The sequence below is a fragment of the Molossus molossus genome, unplaced genomic scaffold (genome assembly GCF_014108415.1).
Source record: "Molossus molossus isolate mMolMol1 unplaced genomic scaffold, mMolMol1.p scaffold_m16_p_8, whole genome shotgun sequence".
In the NCBI taxonomy this organism is placed as follows: Eukaryota; Metazoa; Chordata; class Mammalia; order Chiroptera; family Molossidae; genus Molossus; species Molossus molossus.
In genome coordinates this window covers 28,539,535-28,564,472 of record NW_023425402.1, presented here as the reverse complement: position 1 = coordinate 28,564,472, position 24,938 = coordinate 28,539,535, and the positions used below count along the sequence as shown (strand labels likewise).

General features: G+C 34.1%; 1 protein-coding gene across 3 annotated transcripts in view; it reads left to right on the top strand.

Annotated features, from left to right (window-relative positions):
• The window catches only part of KHDRBS2 (KH RNA binding domain containing, signal transduction associated 2), a 571,685-nt gene that overhangs the window by 187,434 nt on the left and 359,313 nt on the right, over positions 1-24,938 (top strand). For all 3 annotated transcript variants that reach the window (XR_004957703.1, XM_036248791.1, XM_036248792.1), the window contains exon 3: positions 5,500-5,616. Coding sequence is in view for 2 of the 3 variants with exons in the window: in XM_036248791.1 (XP_036104684.1) it covers positions 5,500-5,616 (117 nt within the window). In the remaining variant the exon portion in view is untranslated. The remainder of the gene's footprint in view (positions 1-5,499; positions 5,617-24,938) is intronic.

Below are 24,938 nucleotides of genomic sequence, written 5' to 3'. Positions count from 1 at the left end.
AAGATCTCGATTTTTGTGTTCATTACCATTATTTCCTTAGACTTACTACTTATGCATATATTATTTGATTTTGCTTGTTTTTGAGTTTTAGGAAAATAGTGTCATATGTTTAGAGCTTAAATTTTTTCCTCAAAATTTTATTTCTTGGATTGGTTCATGAGATTTCACATAATTATTAGTAATTTATGGTCATCCCTGTATACTTTTATTATGAAATTTTACAATTTACTTATGTATTTGTACCAGTCTGGAAAACAGAATCTAATCTATATATAATGGTTATAATCTATAATTCAAGACTAACATGATTGTTAAAAGAGATGGTGAAGGGACTTTAGGAAAGTTACCAACTATGGGCAGTGTAGATCTGAGCGTGAGGCCTGCCAACACCTCAGTCTGGGAGCACATGGAGACGTCTGTGGGGCTCCAGTATCCACACTGTAGGAGATCATGTAGAGGTCAGTAAATCAGTCTGAGCACTATGACTTGCCAAAATTAATGAACTACAATTTTCCACCTTCTCATTCTCATGCAACTTTCAGTTATTGACAAAATCCAACACCAAGGGAAGCATATGTGGAAGAAAATCTGGAAATTGGTTCTGAGACATAAACAAGTGTTTGTGTGGTATCCAGTTGACAGCTCACCATTCTTCAATTGATGGACATTTTCCCCCAATTATTTTTGCTCTTCAAGCATTGAGACTTTGAATGTTCTTGAACATGTTCTAACATTTTTTTAGAGAATATACCAGATTTCCTGCATTTACATAGGTTTAATGCATTTACAACTTTAGAAGACAATGCCAACATGGTTGTCAGAGTATATGAGTCACATGGCTTCACATTCTGGCCAATGTTAAGTTTCTGACTTCATTTCTGATATCATAGTATGTGTAAAATGATATCTCACGGTGGCCTTAATTTGATTTTTGTTTAAATTCTATTGAGATTGAAGCATTCATACTTATTTCTTTTGCCATTCTGTTCTTTCTTAAATTATATATTTATAATTTTATCTATATATTTAAATTGTTTTTTCCTTACTTTTTTTACTTATGTTCGAAAACTAATGCTATGTTAGTTAGATTATGGAAATAGTCTCCAATGTGTGACTTATATTTTCACCTACTTTATAGTATATTTTAATGAACAAATATTCTTTATTTTAATCAAACTTTTATTTTACAGTTGAAATATTTTTAAGTCTTGTTTAAAAACTCTCAGGCATTATTTCCCTATATGTTTTGAAATTATAAAATTTTTCCTTTCAGACCTAAGTCTATAATTCATCTCTATATTTTTCATTATAGTTGAGGAAATAATTTTATTTTTCTTACTATGGATAGTCAGTTATGCTATGTACTAGGTAGTTCATTTTTTTCTTAGCATATTCACAGTTTCCTATTGTTGCTGTAACAATCACCACAGTCTTGGTGGTTTAAAATGCAGCACATTTATTATTTTACAGTTATAGAGTTCAGAAGTCTGAGATGGTTATTATGGGCTAAACTTACAGTGTTGGTAAAGCTGAATTTCTTCTGGAGGCTGCAGGGGAGAATCTGTTCCTTGACTTTCTTAGCTTCTAGAAGCTGCCCTTATTCTTTGGCTCAGGGCCCCCTTCCAAACTAGCAGTTGTGTCATTGAACCCTCTGACTCTGCTGCCTCTTTCTTTCATTTATATGGGGATTGAGCGCACCTGGGCCACCCAGGATAATCTCTTCCTCTCAGAATTCCTATTTGCAGGGTCCCTTTTGCAGGCTAACACATGTACAGATCCTGGGTATTAGGACTTGGATATTGTTAAGGGGCCATTAGTATGCTTCAGTGATCAGTAATGTTGTCTGTATCATATATTGTTTTAACATCATCAGGAGTCTGTTTCTGCATTCTTGATTCCATTGTTCTGTTTTCTATGTGTGTCCTAGGACTACCCTTATCACACCATCATAATTGACACAGCTTTATAATTAACCCTTGTATGTGACAGGAATAGCCCTCCACTTATTCTGCAGCTTCTAAATGTTTTGGCTATTCTAAGACTTTCGCCTTTTCATATACATTTTAGAACCAGTTGGTAAATTGATTTATATTCTGTTGTGATTGTAATTAGAATTGCATCGAATCTGTACATGTAATTGAGAATACTAGAAATCTACATAACAGTGAGACTTCCAATTCATGAACATAACCTCAATTTATTTATCTCTCAATTTATTTATATTCACTTGATGATTTTATTAATGTATTTTAAACATTCTCCAAAAAGGGTGTGAACATACATAGGTAAATTTATTCTTAGGAAGTATATTTTTATTTTTTACTGCTGTCTGAGATAATATCTTTTAAAATTTTTCTTCTAATGATGTGTTTTGGTATACAAAAATACACTATTTTTAATAAAACACCTTGCTAAATTATTTACTAATTATTATTATTATATTTTGTTTAATCTTTACCTGAGAATATTTTTCCACTAATTTTTAAAATTTTTTTTTCTTTTTTCCTCCTCATTGGAGGACATTTTTGCATTTATCTTCAAATACAGCGGGAGGAAGAGAAGGGGGAAGAAAGAGAGAAACATCAACATGAGAGACACATGGAGTGGTTGCTACCCACACAACCCCAACTGAGGCTAGGGATAAACTGCAACCGAGGTACGTGCCCTTAGCAGGAACCAAATCCAGGACTCTCCAGTCTGCAGGCCAACGCTCTAACCGCTGAGTCAAACCGGCCAGGGCAATTTTTTTTAGATAGAGTAGAAGGTGGTGGGGGAGCGCGCGCTAGAGAGAGAAACATCAGTGTGAGAGACACATCTATTGGCTGCCTCCTGTGTGACCTGACGGGCCAGGCATTGAACCTGCAACCTATGTATATGCCTTTGACCTGGAATCAAACCCACAACACTTTGGTCCATGAGCCTATGCTCTAACCACTGTGCCAAACCAGCCAGGGCAACTATTTACTAATTATAATAATTGTTCTGAAATTACTTAAAGCTTTTAATGTACATAATTATATAAACTATAAATGGTATTTGTTTTTACTTACTAACACTATATAGCATTTACCTTATTCAGTGGTTTGAACTATCAGTGTTGAATAGACTACCAAGAATATGCATCTTTACTTTGTTTCTGATATTATTTTACTAATTCAGTGTACTACTTTTACCAGTGTTCAGTAGAAACCTTCTATTGGGTTAAGGAAGTTTTTTTTTTTCATTTTTCAAATGATGTTAGTTTTTATAATTGAATTTGAATGTCATACAATTATGTTTCTGTTTAAATAAAATGTTAACCTTTTCCCCATTAATTTGTTAATAAGCAAATTACAATTGGGGTTTATGAAATCTTAAACTACCTGCGTGCCTATGATAAAGACAACTGAAACATCATGTATTTTTTTGTAGATACAACATGCCTTGATTATGCTACTATTTTGTTGAATGGGTTTTCTTTCAGGAGTAGACTTGGTTTATAAATTCTCTTTTCCAATTTTTTAAAATTTATTTATTTGTTTTTGTTACAGATGTTTCTCATTTTTCCCCCATTGACACCCCCCTCCCCTTCCCCCCTCCCCATCCCCAGCTTTGTTGTCTATGTTTATTGGTCATGCATATATGCATGTAAGTTCTGTGGTTTATCTCTTCCCCACTAAACTTCCCCTCCTCTGAGGCTTGTCAGTCTGATTTGTCAAGGTTACACTGGTCTACTGAAGTGAATTAAGGGCAATTTCCCTATTGCTTTCTCTGGAGTAGTCTACATAGATTGGAATGATATACTTCCTAAAGGTCTAATGAGATTCCTTTGTACAACTTCTTGGGGCTAGTCCTTTATTGTAGGACATTTCACTATGATATATATTAAAACTATTCATGTGAGTTTTCAACTTTCTAATTTATTTTTCTCCATTCTTAATTGTGGTGTTGTTTACATACAGAGAACTGCATAGGTGTTAAGTGTGGGGCTTGATAAATTTTTGACAAAAATATGCTATACCTTCAACAAAACACAGGACATTTCCATCACTGCACACATTTCCTTTATGCCACTTTCCAGCCAGTTCAATCTCAGCTTCAGTTCTCAAGAGGCAGTCACTCTTAGGAATTCTAATGCTGTGTATTACTTTTGCCTCTAGAATTTTGCATTAATGGAATCTGACCTGAACTACATTTTTATATTTGGCTCTTTCACTGAACATAATGTCTGTGAGATACATTCATACTCTTGTGTCAATTGGTGACTAATTCCTTTCTGTTTATGAATAAACTTGTTTTTCTACTCTCCTTGCATGAGCATCAGTTGTTAATTTAAAGGTGATTATAAATAAAATGTTATTTTGTAACACATGCTTTTATTCCTCTTGGTTAAATACTTAGCTATAGAATTGCTGGGGCATAGTGAAGCTTTATGTTTATTTATTTATTTTTTAAGTTATCTTTGTTATTGAAAGTATTATTACATATGTTCTCCTTTTTCACCCCATTGGCTTCCTCTTCCCTAGTCCCGCTCACCCCCTGCCTTCATCACACTATTGGCTGTGTCTATTGGTTATGCATATATGCATGTAAATTCTTTGCCCCCCCCTCCCAATCCCCTTCCCTCTAAGTTTCAACAATCTGTTCCCTTCTTCTCTGACTCTGGATCTATTTTTTTCATCAGTTTATTTTGTTCATTAGATTACACATATAAGTGAGGTCATGTGATACTTGTCTTTCTCTGATTGGCTTATTTCCCTTAGCATAATACTCTCCAGGTCCCTCCATGCTGTTTCAAAGGGTAAGAGGGCCTTCTTTTGTACAGCTGCATAGTATTCCATTGTGTATATGTACCACAGCTTTTTTTAATCCACTCATTTACTGATGGATACTTGAGCTGTTTCCAGATCTTAGCTATTGTAAATAGCGCTACTATGAACATAGGGGTACATAAATTCTTTCTGATTGGTGTTTTAAACTTTTTTTTATGTATCTAAATTCTTTATTTACTGATCCTAAAAACAACTCTTTAACATAATGTTATTTGCAACAGAATATTATGAATATATACAATACTTAACATAAATATTAAATTTTCTTTTACAAATCAATTTTAAATATCAACTTTTGGAATTATGGAAGTTCATAGATATGTTAAAATCATTTATTTTAAATCAGATTAGTAAAAAAGTGTCTTTAGAAACATTTTGAATTATAGTGTTTCTCCTACTTTCTTAAATAAGTGATTTATTTATTTGATATAGTAAATAAGTTTCATATATTATTAATATTGGCATTCATTTAGGAAAGGGCATCTCTTTTAAAATAAATTCCAGATTAGAGGTCTGAAGTAGTTGTGTGTGTGCAATGTGTGGGGTGTGTGTGTATGTGTGTGTGTGTGTGCCATAACTCTGTTCTCAATGACAAAGTTTGAAAACCCATAACCCATCAGTTATTCTTGGTGCAAATTATTCTTCTTCCCTGCCTTAAAACCAACATTTTATTGATTTTGTTTCCTAGTTCAATTTTGTGGGGAAATTGCTTGGACCAAGAGGAAACTCCTTGAAGAGGCTACAGGAAGAAACGGGTGCTAAAATGTCTATCCTGGGCAAAGGATCAATGAGAGACAAAGCAAAGGTACTGAACTTTGAATTAGATATTTAACACATCCAGGAGGGTACCTGTACCACTGATGGCCACATTTACAAGCACATCTCAGTTGTTCTCTCATCATGTCCTATGAGTTTCCCCTCATGGTACCACTCTCTTTCACTTTCTGATATCTCCTATGTTTTCATAAAAATCAGTTGTCAGCCTTTATTTTCAGCACATGTAATTCCATATTTTTATTCTCTTTAATCCTTAGTGTGGGTTGCAATAAAATGTTCTCACTTTTTGAGTATCCTCTGTATGACATTTCTGTATATCTATTTTCTTTAATTTCCTGATTGGATCCCTTTTCTTTCTTCCACCATCTCCTAATCACACCCATTTTAACTCTATGCTCTGTTTCACTTTGATCTTTTTACCTGAAGCAATTTTAAATACTTATCTGCCAAATCTAAGATTTCCACTTTATTTTTGAAATGTTTCAATAATATTAAACAACTCATCTGACCCCAAAAGAACAATAAACTAAGAAATACACCAGCTTTGATGTTTAAAATAATTTATTTCACATCTGAACTTTATCATTTCTCCATTTTATAAAACGTTAGCAATTTTCTGTGTGTTAGAATTCAACACTTTGGAGAATAACTATTTCTAGCAATTTATTCCTAAAGGATCTTTTAAAATTCATTGAGAAATGGTGGGTGTTTTATGGTATTATCATTTGGCTAGGCCATACTTGTCTGATTTGCTATGTTATCATGAAAAAATAAAACGTTCAAACATTTTTTATGACTATGAAAATTATTTGGACAGTTGCTTAGGAATTCTGTCTTTGAACTATTAAACATCTTAAATGAAGAAATTTATAGTGAGAATATCACAGAACTGATGCATGTTGTATACATAAGATATTTGGCCTTGATTGTAATAAGACTACACATAGATGTTGAGGCAGATTCTCTATATAAGTCCTGTTTTTAGAATGGATCAATAGTTAATTTTGCAAATTGTAAAAGGGATGCTTCTTACTAGTTTTTCATTTTCAGTAACGTTTGGTTACTCTATACTGTACATAATTTCAAAAATAACTACCTTCTAGTCAATCCTGCCTATGGTTTCTCTGAGTATATATAAAAGAAATAAAAAAAAAAGTATTTAAGAAGTGGTGACACCAGTATCTAGTCCTGAGATCAGCTTTTACGCTCTGCTACAAGCCTAACTGGATTTTCTATATGTGAGGACAGATTGACACCATAATCTATATGTGTACTGTTACATATCCTTTAATATCATTTTTCCTGTATGTTCTCCTCATAGCTCACATGCTTACAATATAAACTTTGTATGATGTGCTTTTAATCTCTCACATATTCTTCAAGATTTAGATCAGACATCATTTCCCCTGCAGGGCTTTCCTGAACAACTATAACAGGATAATTACTCTCTTTTCTCATCACATATTTTACTGAAATGTTCTGTTTTTCTCACTGAACTGTAAGCTTTTACAGCCCAGAGAAATGTCCCAGCCAGTTTTGCCGGCCCAGGGGTCTCCATGTAGTCTCTCCACATCTTTTAAAACAGATGGGTGTATATTTTTTACTCACACATACTTGGATGTTTTTTCCTGTTCATGAAGTTCTAAATGGATTGGTTTTCCCTCTGAGCATGTTAGGTACCAGCATGAATATTTGAAAATTTAGCAAGAAACAAATATGCTTCTATTAAGTTTCTATGAAGTTTAACTTACTAATGTCACCTGTTATTTAAAGTCCTGTTTCCCATTGATTATTTTTTGGCGATTCATCATGTTAGGCTATGCTTTGAGTATTTTCATTGTTCTTTGAAATAAAAACAATTATCTTCAAAATAAAAACAATTATCTTCAAAATAAAAACATTTAATGATAACAATAGCAATAATAAGAATGTATAATACTATATAATACATTTGTTTTTTAGAATCTAGATAGGACCTAAACTGCAAAGGGTATTAGACACACAGCTGAAATAAAAGTACAAGCATGGCTATAAAAAAGTTTACCTTTATAAACACTTGATTTTAAAATAAAAATTATAGATTACTATGGTGCTATTTGCCTTTCTGCAACATGACCTGAACAGGCAAGAACATTTTATATGATTTTATTTTTCTAACATATACGTAACATTCATCAGATTTTGCGCTGGAAGCATGTATGTGTGTGCATATATACACTGCCACACAGCCATATATTTACGTGTTAATTGACAAGGTAGTCACTAGACATGCCATGTGATGTTCACAGTTCTACTTGACAAGTATAAAAATGACTAAAATGTTTTCCCTCTTGGAGTTTACCTTCCAATGGGAGAAGCAGACAATAAATAAATGAATAAACACACTTTATACTTTCAGGAATTGATCATTGTTATGGATTAAAATCAACAGAGGATGAGAAAAGAGGCTAATGGTAGTGGGAACAATATTGTGATCAAGTAGGACCTTGGATAATAAAAAGGAGCCAACCACAGGAAAATCAGAAATGAGAAACAGAATTCCAGGTGTGGTGACTCTAAGGGAGAATCTGTATTTTTACCTATAACCATATCTGTATAACTATTATGGCAACTGTAGTCATATTTTTGTTTATAATGATACTTGTTCCCATTTAGCTTCTGCCTGGTTTCTTTGCTCACCTTCATGGCAAAACTCACTGAGTGTGTCCCTTGCGATCAGTTGCTCTCATCCATTCTTTGTTTTCTCCCTCAGTCCTCATGACTGGCTCTTCTTCCTCTTCCAGCTCTACTGTTCATGTTTCTTTCTTCCCTTCATGATCTCATACCATTATATGTATGTATGTATATGCATATGTATGTACATGGATGAAATAGACATTAAATACGTATATGTATTTATATATTTACTTATAGATATGGTGAATATAAACACACACACACTGAAAGTGAGAGTAAACCAAAGTATTAAAAGAGAGAGGTAGAAAGATTTAGAGAAATTTCTTTGCCAACTGTTAGAGCCTCATCAAACCCAACATAAACCATGTAGTCTTAAGATTAAAGGACACCTCCACATTTTGTTTTTGGATTGTTCAAAGCAAATCTCATTGAAAGAGGAAATGGAAAACAACTTGTATTAAATTGAATGGTGCTTGGTAGCTCAAGCCTAGAAAAATTAGTGGTGTTTGAAGTTTGTATCAGCAGGCATTAAGGCACTCAACACACAACTGCAAGTCTGTTTTTCACTGTATTCAGTACATGCATACACACACAAATGCCTTACTGAAGCATACCAGGCACTCTGTGCACCTGCAGGCAAAGCCTGGGTCAGCAGCCTGCTCTGCAGTCCCATAGGCAGGTGCCTTTGCACACAAACTTGTTTAATAGCCTTGTTTGTAATTACTGGCTTGTCTCACCTTCCTAGGAAATAATGAAGATTGCTTTTCTGTGTTGGGTGTGCTGTTAGGATGCTACACGATGTGTGTCATAAACTTGATCTTTACCTTATGATGAAAGAAGATACTCGGATAGTTGTCTAAGTCAGGACCAAATAACTGTGCAAAAATATTTCTTACGTGATTGCTATGTGCCCAGCTACAGATGGAATATTATGCGTTTAGAAAATAAGACATGACTCAAGCCCTCATAGAACTTAATTAAACAGCCTGATCTATTTAACACGTTGTTTTAGAAAAGTAAGAAATTATCAATTATTTGAACTAGTAGGATAAAGAAGGATAAACTCATTTGGTTTTGTTTTTATAGGTCTAATAAGACTTCTTAATCCTTAGAAAAATATGAAGTTTAATATTTGTTATGAGATCTTTATAAAATTAACTGCATAATAGTTTTAGTGGTCTAGTGTAGTGAGAAGATTATAACAAGTTGAATGCTTGTATTCATGTTTTTTGTTTTTGATGGTGGTGGGTAAACATTCCTTTTTATTTTGTTGCACCTAGCCAATAATACTACCTGCCAAGAAAGAAAATGAAAACAAAATAAAATTGAGTAGTATACAAGATAACACTAGTAGCAAAATCATACCTTATATTCATGATTTTATTCCCATATGGGTCAGATCCCAGAATATGTGAACTCCTATTCAAAATAAAACCATCTAGGAATGCTTGCATAGAAGCTAACTTTTCAATTGTGTTGATAAAAGGTATCTTTAAAAAAATCTAGAAAGTGAAATATACAGTATGTTTGCCATATGTGAAAATGCCTGTGGAAATTAACTGGCACCTCAGACTTTTCTTTCAAGGCTTAGCTCTTCTTGCACCGAATGGCCAGCTGGTTCTAGATAAGCGTGCATCTGCTGACTTCTCTGGCAGGTGCTTCTGAGGATTCTTCAGGGGTGACTTACTGCAGCTTCAGAGAGAGTGTTGCTATTTTTAGTGATTCAGATGGCAGAGATGTTGAAGAAGAACCAAGGAAACCGTGGTTCTACAGTCTTATCTTTGTAAAGAGTGAGGAACATACATTTTTTTTCCATATTGATTTGAGAGAGAGAAAAAGGGGGAGGGAGAGAGAGATAAAAACATCGATTAGAGAGAACATCGATTGGCCACCTCCTGCATGTTCCCCACTGGGGATTTGGCCCACAACCTGGTCATGTGTCCTGACCGGGAATCAAACTGGTGACCTCCTGGTGCATGGGTCAACACTCAACCACTAAGCCACACCAGCTGGATGGAACAAACATTTTATGTCCAAGAAAAAAAAAAAAAAAACGGTTATAGGTGAGAGGAAATCAGACCACAGCTGAACACAGCCAGGTAAGAATGAGGAAATAGGAAATCATGAAACAAATTTCTTGCACACTTAACTAGTGTCCTTCAATGGAAATCACAAATGGCCAGGTTGCAAATAAATGATGTTTGTAATGAAAGGTATTTTAGCCCACCTAGTCATAAGCTCGGTTGAAATTATGGCATGTGGTCTTAAAACATGCAAGTTAAATATGTGTTCAAAATAAAGTGCTGTTTGGGAGTGTTGTATTTGAAAATGTGTGATAATTCTCAAGGCAAGTCTTTCTCTCTTTGATGTGCTAATAACAAGTGTAGTTTCTATTTCATAATATGTCATGTATTTGGTGATGGCAACTATAGTAAATCCTTTCTGATTCCATGGCAAGATTGATTTTCATCAACAATAAAATGAACTAAAAATCTTCAAAGTGATGCATCTGCCTGGTGGGCAAAGTGAGTGTGATCCCCACACCAGTCATCCTTTCTCATTTGACTTCTGGGCGATGCCTCACATCAAACAGCTCGGTCCTCTCTCAAATCCTGGAGGGCCAGGCTGTGCTCACTGCTTGTCAGTCAGGCTGGGAGTGGTTACAGAGACTCCTGTTTCAACGTTTTAATATCCCCAACAACAAAGCAATTGGTAATCCCACAAAATCAAGAGCCTAGACACTTTAATTTTAACTTTAGCTGTGTCACTGATAAACTGTCCAGTAGATCAACGGTTCTCTCTCCACTTTCCCTTGCAGAAAAGAATGCCCAGCCCATCTGGACTTCCAAACAGAGACAGAGAAATAAGCATAATACTTTGCCTAAATAGCAGTTGAATTTGTGAAGAACAAGGAGTGTATCATTCATTACAGATAGGCAGGGATTTACTTTAGATTTATTCACTGCGTTCTTCTGCTTCTCTGATCTGAATTCTTAGAAAGTGCAGTAACATTAAAGCATCCCACCTGAGCAGTAGCACATATTATTAGGAACATTTTGTTATAAATATATATTTTGTGAGGACACAATGAAGCCTGTGTTTCCATGATGAACCAATACAAGGTTATTTCAACCTATGATATATTTGGACTCCAAGTGGCCAAACCCTCAAAATAGTTAAGTTTGAGTTGAAGAGTGAACTATATGGCACAATGTTAGAAATAATTTTTCACATTAGCATCTTCAACCCTTTTATGTATAGTCATTCACTGTAATGTGCTTTGAACTTAGACTGAAAAACCAAAGTCATAAATCTATCCATGCTCAAGTCTTCATAAGCTTTAACGACAGAGCAGGAGGAAGCAATGTTTTATGTATTGTGAATCAGTTATACTTAATTTTATTTATTTATTTAGCTGACAAAATTTAATATTTTATTTTAGTTTATTACTTTTTCCATCACCATCTATCCCCTCTATGTCCTCTTCCCCCTCCACCTACCACCCATTCCCCCACATCCCTGCACTTCCTCTAGTCAGATTTTATTTAAAGCTGGACAAATTTATTTTAATTTTTATAATGAAGACCTGTTGTTTGGAAACTCACAAGAACCTATGTCTCATTCATACACCCAGGATTATATACAAAAAATAATTTTTTAATGTTACTGGTACAGTAGCTTTTCCTTCATTGTCACTTGTCACTTGTTATTTGGACTTATACCCTTGTTTCCCATTGAGATAAGGGAATCAGAGAACCAAACTATCTCATAGCATGTTGTTGGGTATTCCTATTTATTAAGCTATTAAAAAATCCAATATAAGAAATCAGAAATTTCTAAACATTTTGCATTTTATAAATGAGAATTATAAAGGATTTATTTTTTTTTACCACTGAGGAAGCCTATCTGTCTTTGTCCTGAGCTATATGGTTCACCCAAAATATTGTAACCAAAATTCATATGAGATATAACCAATAAAGAAAGAGATCAGGTCTGTCTTGAAATATTTAAATTCTACATTCCGTGCAGGTTTGAATAGGATCTAATTATCTTCCCCTTAAATCAGGATGTTTCAGTGACTTGCTTTAATGGACTGCAGAGGAGGTGTTGCTTCATGATTTCTAAGCTTAGGTTGGAAGACAGTTCACCTTCTGCTTCATTTTCAAGAACACTTATCTCTTGGAGCTCTACGCTACCTTGCAAGGATTCTGACAATCCTGTGAGCTGTTCCTTGGGAAGAGGTCAAAGTTACATGGAGAGGTCTTGTATATGTACCACTGGGAAATCCCAGTTGAGCCCAGTTTTGAGTCACCATAATCCAGGCACTTCACATGCAAGTAAATAAATCTCCGAGTGATATCAGCCTTTAGCCATTTGAGCGATCACTGACTACTTGAGTCTTCCCGCCTGCAGCTTTAGGCTCAGGGAACAGATGCAAGTTATCCCCATTGTACTCTGTCTAAATCCCTCACCCACAGAATCCAAGCACAGTAATGATATGGTTATTTCAGGCAACTAAGTGTGGCACGGTTAGTTATGCAACACTAGGTAACTGGAGTACATTCCTATATATATATACACACACACACATATATGTATATATGTATATATATATAAATATATGTATATATAAAAATATATGTATATGTGTATATAAATATATATGTATGTATATATAAATATATGTGTGTATATGTATGTATATATAAATATATGTATGTATATATATAAATATATATATATGTATAATTAAATGGTTCTCAATATTGTTAGCGACTTTCCAAATACTAGATTTGTTGTCTTGCATTTCTACTGCCCTGTCATGGCAATTACTACCAACTTAGATGATTTCTGGGGTTTGTGTGAATTTGTATGTTTTATGTCTTGTGTTATTGTTTTATTACTCATAATTTATTTTTGATTTGTGAATGCCTATTCTCATATCAAATGATTGAAGCACCTGAAAAAAAAAATTATTTCAGAATTGTCAGTAAGAGAAAAGTCTTCCAAGAAAGCTGCTTCAAAGACTTCTTCTTGGTAGAGGCATTTGGTGAGACATAGAATGTCCCAAAATAGAATGTTCTAGTTAAAAAGTATTAGACTAATTATAAAGCTGGTTGAAGGTCTTTGCACCTTTGAATGTCTGGTTTAATGTCACATGACTCAAGGTTAATTGGGTAGGTAATTCTAATTTTTTTATAAGGCTTCTTAATTTTACTACAAAAAAGCAAGAGCTCTGGCATTTTACCAGGGATGCTAGATGGAGCCCAGAAGGGGAAGTAAATTACACCTTATAGAAAGCACCAGACCACGTTTGAGACAGTTTTCTTCTGCTTAGTACCTCTTTTTGATCAAGTTGGATTGCTGAAGATTTGTCTTAGCCAAAATAAGAAACATATGGCATTTTTGTGCTGAGAAAATAAACTGAATTTGTTGCTTTGTAAGTCATTTCTTATATTTCTTGCAGATGGTAAAACTTAGATATGGTATTAAGTTATTCAATACATGGACCATCAAGATTACCTGCTAATATACTCATTGCTATTATTTCTTTCCTTCTTTCTTTTTCACCAGTTTTCTATATTAGGAAAGACTTTCTAAGCAGACTCTTAAAGTGATTCAATTTAGTGATATATTTTTGTATATTACTAGTATATTTTATATTATTTAGTCCTACATAAGTCATGGCCTATCTCTCTCACTACATAGTTTTAAGAATATGAATAGTATTTGCTTTATTTTATTTTATTTTTTTACCTTGGATGCTATCTTTGCTTTGCTCACATATGCAGTAACCAAAACAATTGACCCATTTTAATGTGTCATTCATTATTCTAATAGAATTGGGTATCTCAAAGAAACATTTCCTAAATAGCTTTACTTTGCTCATTGTAAGACATAACATATATATTTTTTTAACTTTATGAGTAATTTCAAACCAAGTTGGAATGGTTATCTAAAAAGTTAAATAACAATGATATTTAATTTCTTAAGAAAGCTTTTGTTGAAGAAGTTTTTGTTGTGTGTATGTTTTTAGACAGGTGCCATTCAATATTTACCTTAAATTATTGAAACTTGACCCCAATATAAGCCATGTACTTTGAAAGCAAAATTGGACAACTTGTTCTAGCACAGCTTGGGGAATTTAGAGGTACTAGCATTTAGGTAGTTAACAGGATAATGGGCCCAGAGTGGGATTGCTAAAGAGAAAACCCTGCACTTACCTCAAGTGCACTATCAGCACTAATTTAGATTCTGAATTTCATTAGTTGTAGTGATGTTTATTTGACTTTGTATTCTGTTTTCTCCTGATTAGTTAATTTTACTAGTCATTTAAAACGTACATGGCAGTTTTCTTCGTCATATGTATCTGAATCACTCCTTAGCTGAGCAGAGTTGTCATGAAAAGTTGAAAATTTGTTTGAGCTCTTGCCAACCTTTGATAAAAGGTAGAGAGGTCTGCATTCTGGCCATAGGTAATAATGCTGAATGGAGCTGAAGACAAAGGGGTCTCAGCCACTCCATCTGATGAATAATAACATTACTGAATTCACTTTTGCTTCTGTGAGTATTGGTTCACGAAGAGTGAAATCAAAATGACAGGAAAATGAAATACCCAGGATATAAATAAAATGTTATATATTTTGCTATGAACACAATTGATTGCCCTACTAGACTTTTTGCAACCAGGACACTGTTTTTTACTCTTCCAGGAATGCATTCACAAGGCATTGTCTGTGAACTGTGCCCACAATTGTGCAATACTGCTTGTCGACAGCACTTAACTTGTCTGAGAGCAAACATACCAAATGTCAGTACAGGAAAGGGTTTTGTGTATTTTTTATTGACATCTAAATATCAGAAATTTACTTAGACTTCATAGGTATATAATTGTTAACACCTGTTATTCTAGCATCACTATGGGGTTAACAAAAACAGGCAGACAAAATGTAGTCTTTGATTTGGAGAATTTGGAATGTCAAATGCTTTCATGTTCACATTTCTAAGCTCTGTTTGCTGCCTCCTTTTTCTCAATAATAGGCTTACTGTTTTCTCTTCCTTGTATAAATTTTGCTTGTTTTGAAAACTATTTCTATTATTTGTCCCTTTTATGTAATGTCCTTCCCATTCTTTCTGTTTTCTTCTTTTCACCTATCTCCCCTTTTTTAAAAAATTTTTTATTTATTTTTTTGTTACAGATATTTCACCTTTTTTTTTCCCATTGGCACCCCCCTCCCCACCCCACCCCTGCCCCATCCCCGGCTTAGTTGTCCATGTCCATTGGTCATGCATACATGCATATAAGTTCTGTGGCTTATCTCTTCCCATTCCCCCACCCCCTCTTCTGAGGGATGTCAGTCTGTGCCCTACTTCCATGTTTCTGGGTCTACCGTATTCCTCAGATTGTTATGTTCATTATATTCCGTATATAAGTGAGATCATGTGGTATTTGTCTTTTTCTGCTTGGCTTATTTCACTTAGGATAATACATTCCAGGTCCCTCCATGTCGTCTCAAAGGATAAGAGATCTTTCTTTCTTACCGCTGCATAGTACTTCATTGTGTATATGTACCACAGCTTTTTTATCCATTCATCTACTGATGGACACTTGGGCTGTTTCCAGATCTTAGCTATTGTAAATAGTGCTGCTATGAACATGGGGGTACATATATTCTTCCTGATTGGTGTTTCAGGCTTCTTAGGGTATATTCCTAGAAGTGAGATCATTGGGTCAAATGGAAGTTCAATTTTTAATTTTTTGAGGTAACACTATATTGTGTTCTATCTCCCTTTGAAATAACTTAAAGCTAAAGTAATTTAAAATCAGAATAATTTTTCCAGTGTTCAAATACTGAATAACTCACTTTTCTATTTTATTAAGTATTATTTGAATGTGTGAGTGATGTTTACTTATTTAGTAGCCCCACCAATATCATATTTACTTAAATAAAACTCATCTAAGTCAACAGTCACCCTGATAAATCCAGGAACATAAACAATAAGGAATAAGATAGTAAGCAGAGAACTGAACAGACATATGCTACCGTGTCTTGAGTTAATAGTTTAAGTATTTCAGTTCATCCAAAATAGTTTAAGGATTAAATTTTTATTCATATTTTATTTAATAATATTTATAGCATTAATACTCTAAAAGAAAGTATGTGGAAACTTTTGTTATGATTATCATTTTTCTTAAAGAATATTTCATAATATTAGAAACACAAAGAACATTTTATAATATTAACAAGTATTTTATAATATGGAGGGGTTTTGGCAACTCTCTGGCTTTCACATAGTAATCTGGGACATAATAATTAAACTGGAACAACCCTTAATATGTGTGGTTGTTAGTTTTTATTCGGTTGATTAGAGGTATAACATGCCTCCACACCTTACACATACACTGGCAGGTAGTACATTAGCTCATACAGTTTTAAAGATGGCAGAGAAGGTGAAGATACTAGTTTAATTCATTTATTTTTATAGCAAAAATATATCATTGCCAAAGAGACAGTAATTTGCTTGTGGTCCCTGGGAAATTGCTAAGAAATATTTCATTACTAGATGTAAGAAAGAAAACAAACATGAAGACCAGCCAGTTTCATGAATACATCTCCCTTTAACTAGCAGATGCGTATCAAGGAACCACAAGATCGACTTTACTAGGTTTTCTCTTGATGTCATGTAAACGATTACACCCAAGGTTAATAAATAGCAAATGGAGGAAAATTATGTTAAGTAACATAATATTACCTACAGTGTTAGAAGACTGAGTTGACCGTGATTCTTCAGCATGGTCTGGCCTCCATAAAAATGAGTAGTTTATTATAATTTATTTATTAAAATGTCTTGCTCCAGCCTCTCTTCTGTTTCACAGACAGTGTGCTCCCTGGATGGAAAGGGGGAAAGAGCACCCTGTGCTGGGTTGCCGGGGTCCGCAGCCAGGACATTGGGGGTTGGCAGCTGTCTGCATGTGGCAACACATGCCAAGAAGTGAGGTAACTACCTCCCAACTCCAGCCCCATCCTCAGGGGAAGACTAGGAGCAGTGAGGACTTCTCTGGGAACTCTTCCTGTTTCTAGAACCCAGTTTCCTCTTTAGGAGGAGAAAGTTTTTTTCACTTCATCTCTATGTAGTTTTGTAAGTTAGAAAATTGATCACAGTATTCTTCACTGCACACATAACAAAATTTCTTCTACACTGCTATAAAGTATTTTTTAAATTTTAAGCTAAAAATGTAAATTTAGTGCAGTTATTTTTCCTCTAACATTGGTTTTATTAAAGCCACCAGCAAGATCAGTATTATTATTATTTTTTTGCCTCACTTGTCTTAGGAAATAACTGACATATATGAAAATCAGCCATTTTAAAGTGTACGGGCACACATAGTTATGTTTGTATCACCACAATCAAGATAAAGAATACTTCTGTCACCTGGTCAGTGTGGCTCAGTGGTTGAGCATCGACCCATGCACAAAGAGGTCACTGGTTCAAGTCCCAGTCAGGGCACATGCCCAGGTTGTAGGCCAAATCCCCAGAGGGGGGCATGCAGGAGGTGGCCAATCGATGTTCTCTCTCACCAATGTTTCTCTCTCTCTCCCTCTCCTTTCTTCTCTCTCTAAAAATCAATAAAGAAAAAAATTTAAAAAAACCTTCTGTCATCTTAAAATTTCCTTTGGGCCTCTTTCTATCCCTGGTCCCTGGTGTCCACTGGTCTGCTTTGTATTGCTATTATTTACCCTTTTTCTAGAGTTTCATAGAATCATCCACACAGTATATGGTCTTTCTCCTGCATTCTTTCTCTTTCCATAAGTTTTTGAGGACTATTCATGTCACTGTGTGTATAGGTAGTTTGTTCTGTGACGTCACTGAGAAGTTTCCACTGTGTGGCTGTACCACATTGTTTATCCATCTTCTTTAGATGGTAATTTAGATTTTTGCCAGTTTTTCTCACTCTGAGTAAGGTTGCTATGAAGATTCATATATATGTTTGTACTGAGATATGATTTCATGATAAAGACTTTTTAAATCATTTATCAAGACTTAAAGCATAAGGCCCTGTCGAGTATAGCTCAGTTGGTTGGAGCATCATCCTGTGCATCATTTGGTCACAGGTTCAATTCCCAGTTGGAGGCAGAGGCACATACCTGGATTGTGGGTTCGGTTCTAGTTTGGTTTAGGTGCATATGGGAGGCAATTGATCAATGTTTCTCTCTCTCTCACCTTCTCTCTAAAATCAATAAAAGCATGTCCTTAGTTGAAGATTATTAAAAAAACAAAAACCTTAAAGCACAAAGATATTTATACCATTTTTATTAATATAATAAATATATTTATCACAGGGCTGTACATGTTTTTTTTAGAAAGTTAGAAAGAAGTATTCCTAATGTATTAGTTTTATATTTACTCTCTGATATTTGGAATGATTTACTTGACATTTGTAACATTTATTAGTTCTCCGAAAGACTCTTTTATTAGGTATTCGTTTTTCATTCTGCAAATAATCATTTCTAAATCAAGTTTGGGGAGAACATTTTTCCAGCAATGCTCTAAATTAGGATCCCAGAGTTTAGAAGCAAACTGGAGGAGATTCTGATTCTCTAGTCAGAGAGATTAGATTTGTTAGATAAATGAAGCCATCTGCATCAATTTAAATAGTTCTACCAAATTGATTCATGAAGTATCTAATATTTCTATGTAATTAGCAGTGGCATTTTCAAAACACTATAACTGAGAGGGAAATTTAACCTTCTCTGAAGAATTGCATACTCTAGGGTTGATACTTTAGAAAATTATATTGTTCTAAGGGAATACTCACCGAAGAATTACATCAGACTTTGAACAGATGCTGCAAGATCCCTGTTTTATTGCTGGTGCAGCGGAGTGGTGATATTAAAAGTCTTCATCTCCTCCCTCGCATCTGATGTTAAAGCAGGTTTTCCATTTCTCAGCTCTGACAGTTTAGTGGTGAATCTCTTGTGACTGTTGCAAAGAAGAAGAAAAAAATACTGCTTTCTCGTTTCTTTTCTCCTGTACTGTAAAATTAAACTCTAGTCATTAAGTTCAATGTATAGGTTTTTATTGGGACTCTAAGGAGTCTTTTTCTCTAATGGAAGGTGGAGGGTTTATTTCAGATGATAGTGTCTGTTTTTCTCTTACTCAAGAAATTTTATTTCTTAGTAAAGGATTTTATAGCTACAGATGCACAATCACTTAAAAATAAATACAAATGCAAAAATCTATGTTTGGTATTAATAGAGTTTCATATAATTGCTGTACTGGGGGAAATCCTGGAAATTGATTTATTATAAAAATGCATACGTTTGTTCCTATGCCATGCTCATTTCTGTTTTGTCTTGGCTGCTGAGATTTCCGACCTTTTTCTCCTCTGTGCTGCATTAGTGGTATTGGATGTAATTGAATCACTCGGCTCTTTTGTGTGATGTAAGATGGACTTAGGTAGACAATCTGGAGAATTTTGTCTTCCACAGGAGTTACACATTCATTTCTAAACACGGTTATGTTTCCTCATAATTTTACTTATTCACAAATACCATGTTTTGAAAAATATAGTAGATGATAGACATTGTTTACTCAGTTAAAAATATTTGATATGTTTTATAAAACAGTTTCATAACAAGGATGCATTACATAAATTGAGCCTATCTTAAAAATTATTTGAAGATTTTCTTCAGTGCTACATACATCATTTGTATGGAAAGAAAGAAAACTCTTGCCCTGGCCAGTTTGCCTCAGCAGTTAGATCGTCGACCTGCGGTCCAGACAGACCCGGGTTCGGTTCCCACTAAGGGCATGTACCTGGGTTGCAGTTTGTCCCCGGCCCTGGTTGGGTTGTGTGAGTGGCAGCCACTCACATCGATGTCTCTCTTTCTCTCTCTCCCTTCCACTCTATCGGAACAAAAAATGGAAAAATGTCCTCGGGCGAGGATAAGAAAAAATTTAAAAAAAGAAAGAAAAAACTCTTCCCTAGAGGTCAATAACATAAGACAGCTGACTATGTTGACAAATAAGTAGTCTTGCTATCCCTAATATTTTCTTGAACCTGTTACCAAAATTTGGTTATGAATTATTTTTAACATTATTAAAGTATGTGATATCAAATATTATGTTTGAATATATATTATGTAACATTTCTAAAATATAAGACTATTTCCCATACTTAGTGAGATTATATTTTAATTCATGACAATGGCTAACTTTTTTTAGGGTTGTGTAACTTTTTTGAGGATTGGTTTAAGGAAATAATTTGTCAGATTCATCTGAACATAAAAATGTTACCATTCTTATTGTCTGTCCAAATAATTGAAGAGAATTATAGTTGTAGGTCAGAGAAAGTCACTTCAAGACACAAGAAAAAAATAAAATATTATCACTTTTCAACTTTTTTTATCTTGCAGACATGCTGTCAATACCCTGAGGCAAAGGATCTTGTGAATGATCCCATGTGTTGACAAGCAAATTTTCACGTTCTGCCAAACTGATTAGTTGAGAGTTGAACATTAATTTATTTAAGAAGTTGTTTGCTAATAGCTTTAAGAAAGTAAGTTGCCAGAGAGCATTACTTCTTTGATATTGGACATACACACCCTGATCCATAAAAATCTGATCTTATATCTTTTAAAAGTATGATAAAAATAAATCACTAGAAGGTTTCACTGAAGATATATGGTCAATGTAAACATATGTGAAAATTAGTGGCTTTAGAGTACATATGGATTTTATATTACATGACTAAGCATATAATAACCAGAAGAATATTACAATTACTATGTGTAAACACAAAAAAATCCACATGAAACTCATAGTTTATTTTCAGATTAACCAGCTAATCAATAAAGGGTCAGACCCATCTACAGACATGCAGATGACATGTTATAGTATTGGATTCCCAAATATTTTTGTGGCAGTGCCGTAAGTCTTATCCAGGTTTGGCCATGCTCAGCTCAGTGTTCTTTGAAAACAGTAGTTTTGTACAGTGTTTTAAAAAATCAAATATGCATTATATTTACATCCATATTTCTCTGAATACTTAATTGTTAGATAGGAACTTATTAAATACAATTAGAAGTGACACATTACCCTACATTTTTTTTTTTTTTTTGTCATTTTATGAACTTTATAATGCTCTTCAACACACTGTTGCTACACAAACCACTACATTCCAGCATTGATTCCTCACTCTCTTCACATTTCACGAAGGGGAAAAAACGTGTTCAGTGGGCTACTTATTTCCAAAGTGAATTGGTATTTCTTTTTAATTAAAATTTTTAAAAATTTTGACGTAATTGTAGGAACTCCCCTCCCCCTACCCGCTTTGCTGCTTTCGCCCTTCCCCGCCTCCTCCCTCCTTGGCCTTTACCAAATTACTGTCATGTCCACTGGGTGCTTATATTTTCTTTAGTGATTTCCTTTACCTTCTTTATTCACTCATCAATCTGTTCCATGTATCCATGCTTCTGGTTGCATTTTGTTCATCAGTTTATTTTGCTCATTAAATTCCACATATTAGTGAAAGCATTTGGTATTTGTCTTTCTTGGACGGGCTTATTTCACATAGTGTAATACTCTTCAGGTCCATCCATGCTGTCACAAATATAAGACTTCCTTCTTTTTTACAGTCGCATAGTGTGCCATTGTGTAAATGTATCACAGCTCTTTTATAGGATATTTGTTAAGCTCCAATGTACTAGACCTTTCTCTGTAACTGGTGTTCTTGACTATTCACTATTTTATTTTAAAAAAATAGATGTACAACGTCTGATATGAAAGACTTTTCATATATGTTGGTAATATACAATTAATTTTAAAAGAAGATAAAACTCCATACTTGTTTAGACTTTAAATTCTTCTTGACATATGTGGACATTAAAAGAAGTAATTAATATATGCAGCAAGAAACTAAATATGAACAGTACAAAAAAGATGAAAAACTAAAAATACAAAGAAATCAACATCTGTAAAAAAACTAACAGTAATCCCCCACCAACCTCAAACTACAAGTTGGTGAAAATAAACTGATGAAAGCTACAAGATGTTTATGCTATTATCATGTGTCAGGGAAAGGCAGAGAAGAAAGCAATGTGATGTTTAATGACATAAGAACAGGAAAACCTTCCAAAGCCAGAAAAAGACACTACAAAGAAAGAAAACTACAGGCCAATATCCCTGATGAACATACACGCCAAAATCCTGAGCAAAATACTAGCAACTCGGATCCAGCAATACACCAAAAAAATTATCCACCACGACCAAGTGCGATTCATCCTAGGGATGCAAGGCTGGTACAATATTTGCAAATCAATAAATGTGATACACCACATAAATAAAATAAAAAATAAAAACCACATGATCATATCAATAGATACTGAAAAAGCCTTCGACAAAATCCAGCATCCATTTCTGATAAAAACTCTCAGCAATGTAGGAATAGAGGGATCATATCTCGACATAATAAAGGCCTTATATTTATTCATTTATTTAGTTAGTTATACCTTTTATTTTTATTAATCCTTGCCTGAGGATATGTTTTTATTGATTTTAGAGAGACAGGAAGGGAGAAAAACATTGATGTGAGAGACAACCATCCATAGGTTGGCCTCTGGCACGTGACCTGACCAGGAATCAAACCTGCAATCTTTTGGTGCTCGGGATGACGCCCCAACCAACTGAGCCACCCTGCTAGGGCATCAAACGTTTAAAAAAATATTAAAACATTATGTAAAGTACAGGACAGGGAAGAACATCTGAAGCAACACAATAATGACAGAATAAACAAAAGCCAGACTGTCACAACACTAGAGGGAGAAAAAATGTCTTGGTTTCTTCTACAAGATAAAAACTATGAGAAAATAGCCCTGGCTGGTTTGGCTCAGTGGTTAGAGCGTCGTCCTGCAGTCTGGAGAGACCCGGGTTTGGTTCCCACTAAGGGCATGTACCTTAGTTGCAGTTTGTCCCCGGCCCTGGTTGGGTCAAGTGGGTGGCAACCACTCGATGTGTCCCTTTCACATCGATGTCTCTCTCTCTCTCCCACTCTATCTGAACAAAATATTGAAAAATGTCCTCAGATGAGGATAAAAAAAAACTATGAGAAAATAAAAGAATTTGAGGGACAATCTGGAAACTAAAAGACTTAGGAAACATTTGAACCAATCACAATACATGCACTTAATTTATATCCTCATTCTAATAAATGAAGTGTAAAACAATTATAATTGGATAAGTAAATACTAACTTGTTAAATGCTGCAATTAGAGTTTTATTGTTGATTTTTATAAGTGATAATAGTATTGGGGGTATTTTTTAAAGTCTCTGATCTTTAGTTACAGATATATATATACATTTGAGAAAAAATGTAGATATGCCAAAGAACACTTTTGAATTTTTAAAATGAAAGTATACTTAGCAAAGTATACTTGGCATAAAATATTGTATTAGTTTCAGGTGTACAAGATAATGAATTGATATATATACCTTACTATGTGATTACCACACTAAGTCTGGTAACCATCTGTCACCAATGCAAAATTATCGCACTATTATTGACTATATTTTCATCTGTCTACTCCTAGCCTTTGGCAACCATCAGTTTGTTCTTGATTTCTACGAGTGTGTCTTCCTCTATCTGACGTATTTCATTTAGCATAGTACACTCTAGGACTACCCATGTAATTGCAAATGCCAGGATTTCCAATCTTTTTATTTCTGAGTAATATTCTATAAAGAACATGTGATTTATATACATAACATCTTCTTTATCCATCATTTATTGATAGACACACAGGTTGCTTCCATATCTTGGCTATTGGAAAAATGCTGCAATGAACATAGGGGTGCATATATATTTTTTGAATTAGTGTTTTTGTTTTTCCAGGAGTGGAATTGCTGATTTATATGATAGTTATATTTTCTAATTTTTTAAATAAAAAAATAAGGTTACAAAGAAATTTAAAATTAAAAATACTCCTCCTGGAGATGGAAAAACACCAATATCTTCAAAGGTACTTTCATAGTGTATTAAAATTGGAGAGAGAAAACTTATAAACAACTGAGAGTATTAAATTGGAGAAAATAGAGATTGAAAGAAATGTGAAAAATTGAAAAGATATCTGAAACAATGTAATTCAAATTATCTTTAGTATAATATTTTAGAAGAATTTTATGCCATCTGCAGACTGTCAAATTGTCAAACCAGGGTAAGGACCCATCAACATTCAATTTTAGTTTCATTAAGTACATGAATTTCACAATGTTGGCAAATTTAGAGGTATTTGCTCATTATTAGAGTGATTTTCTTTTGATTTTTAGATATGGAAATGACTAATTATTAATACCTTATTGAAAAAAAAATATATATATATATATATTTAGAACAATTTGTTATTGTTCTGGATTTTTTTACATGAAGACAAATGGAGAGAGATTTTTCTGAATTATTTGTACCAATTTTGCATCCCAGGTTTCTATTTGTTGTGTTATTGGTACTTGTGAGGATCATGATAAATACTTTTAATATACTCTAATGGGTTACTGTTACAAGAAATTTTGCACTGCCACAATAGAGACGGTATTTACATTAAATTACATTACAGGGCTACAATTAAATAGAATGATGAAAAAATAAAAGCTCAAAGCAGCAGTTCTTTGGAGCCCAGA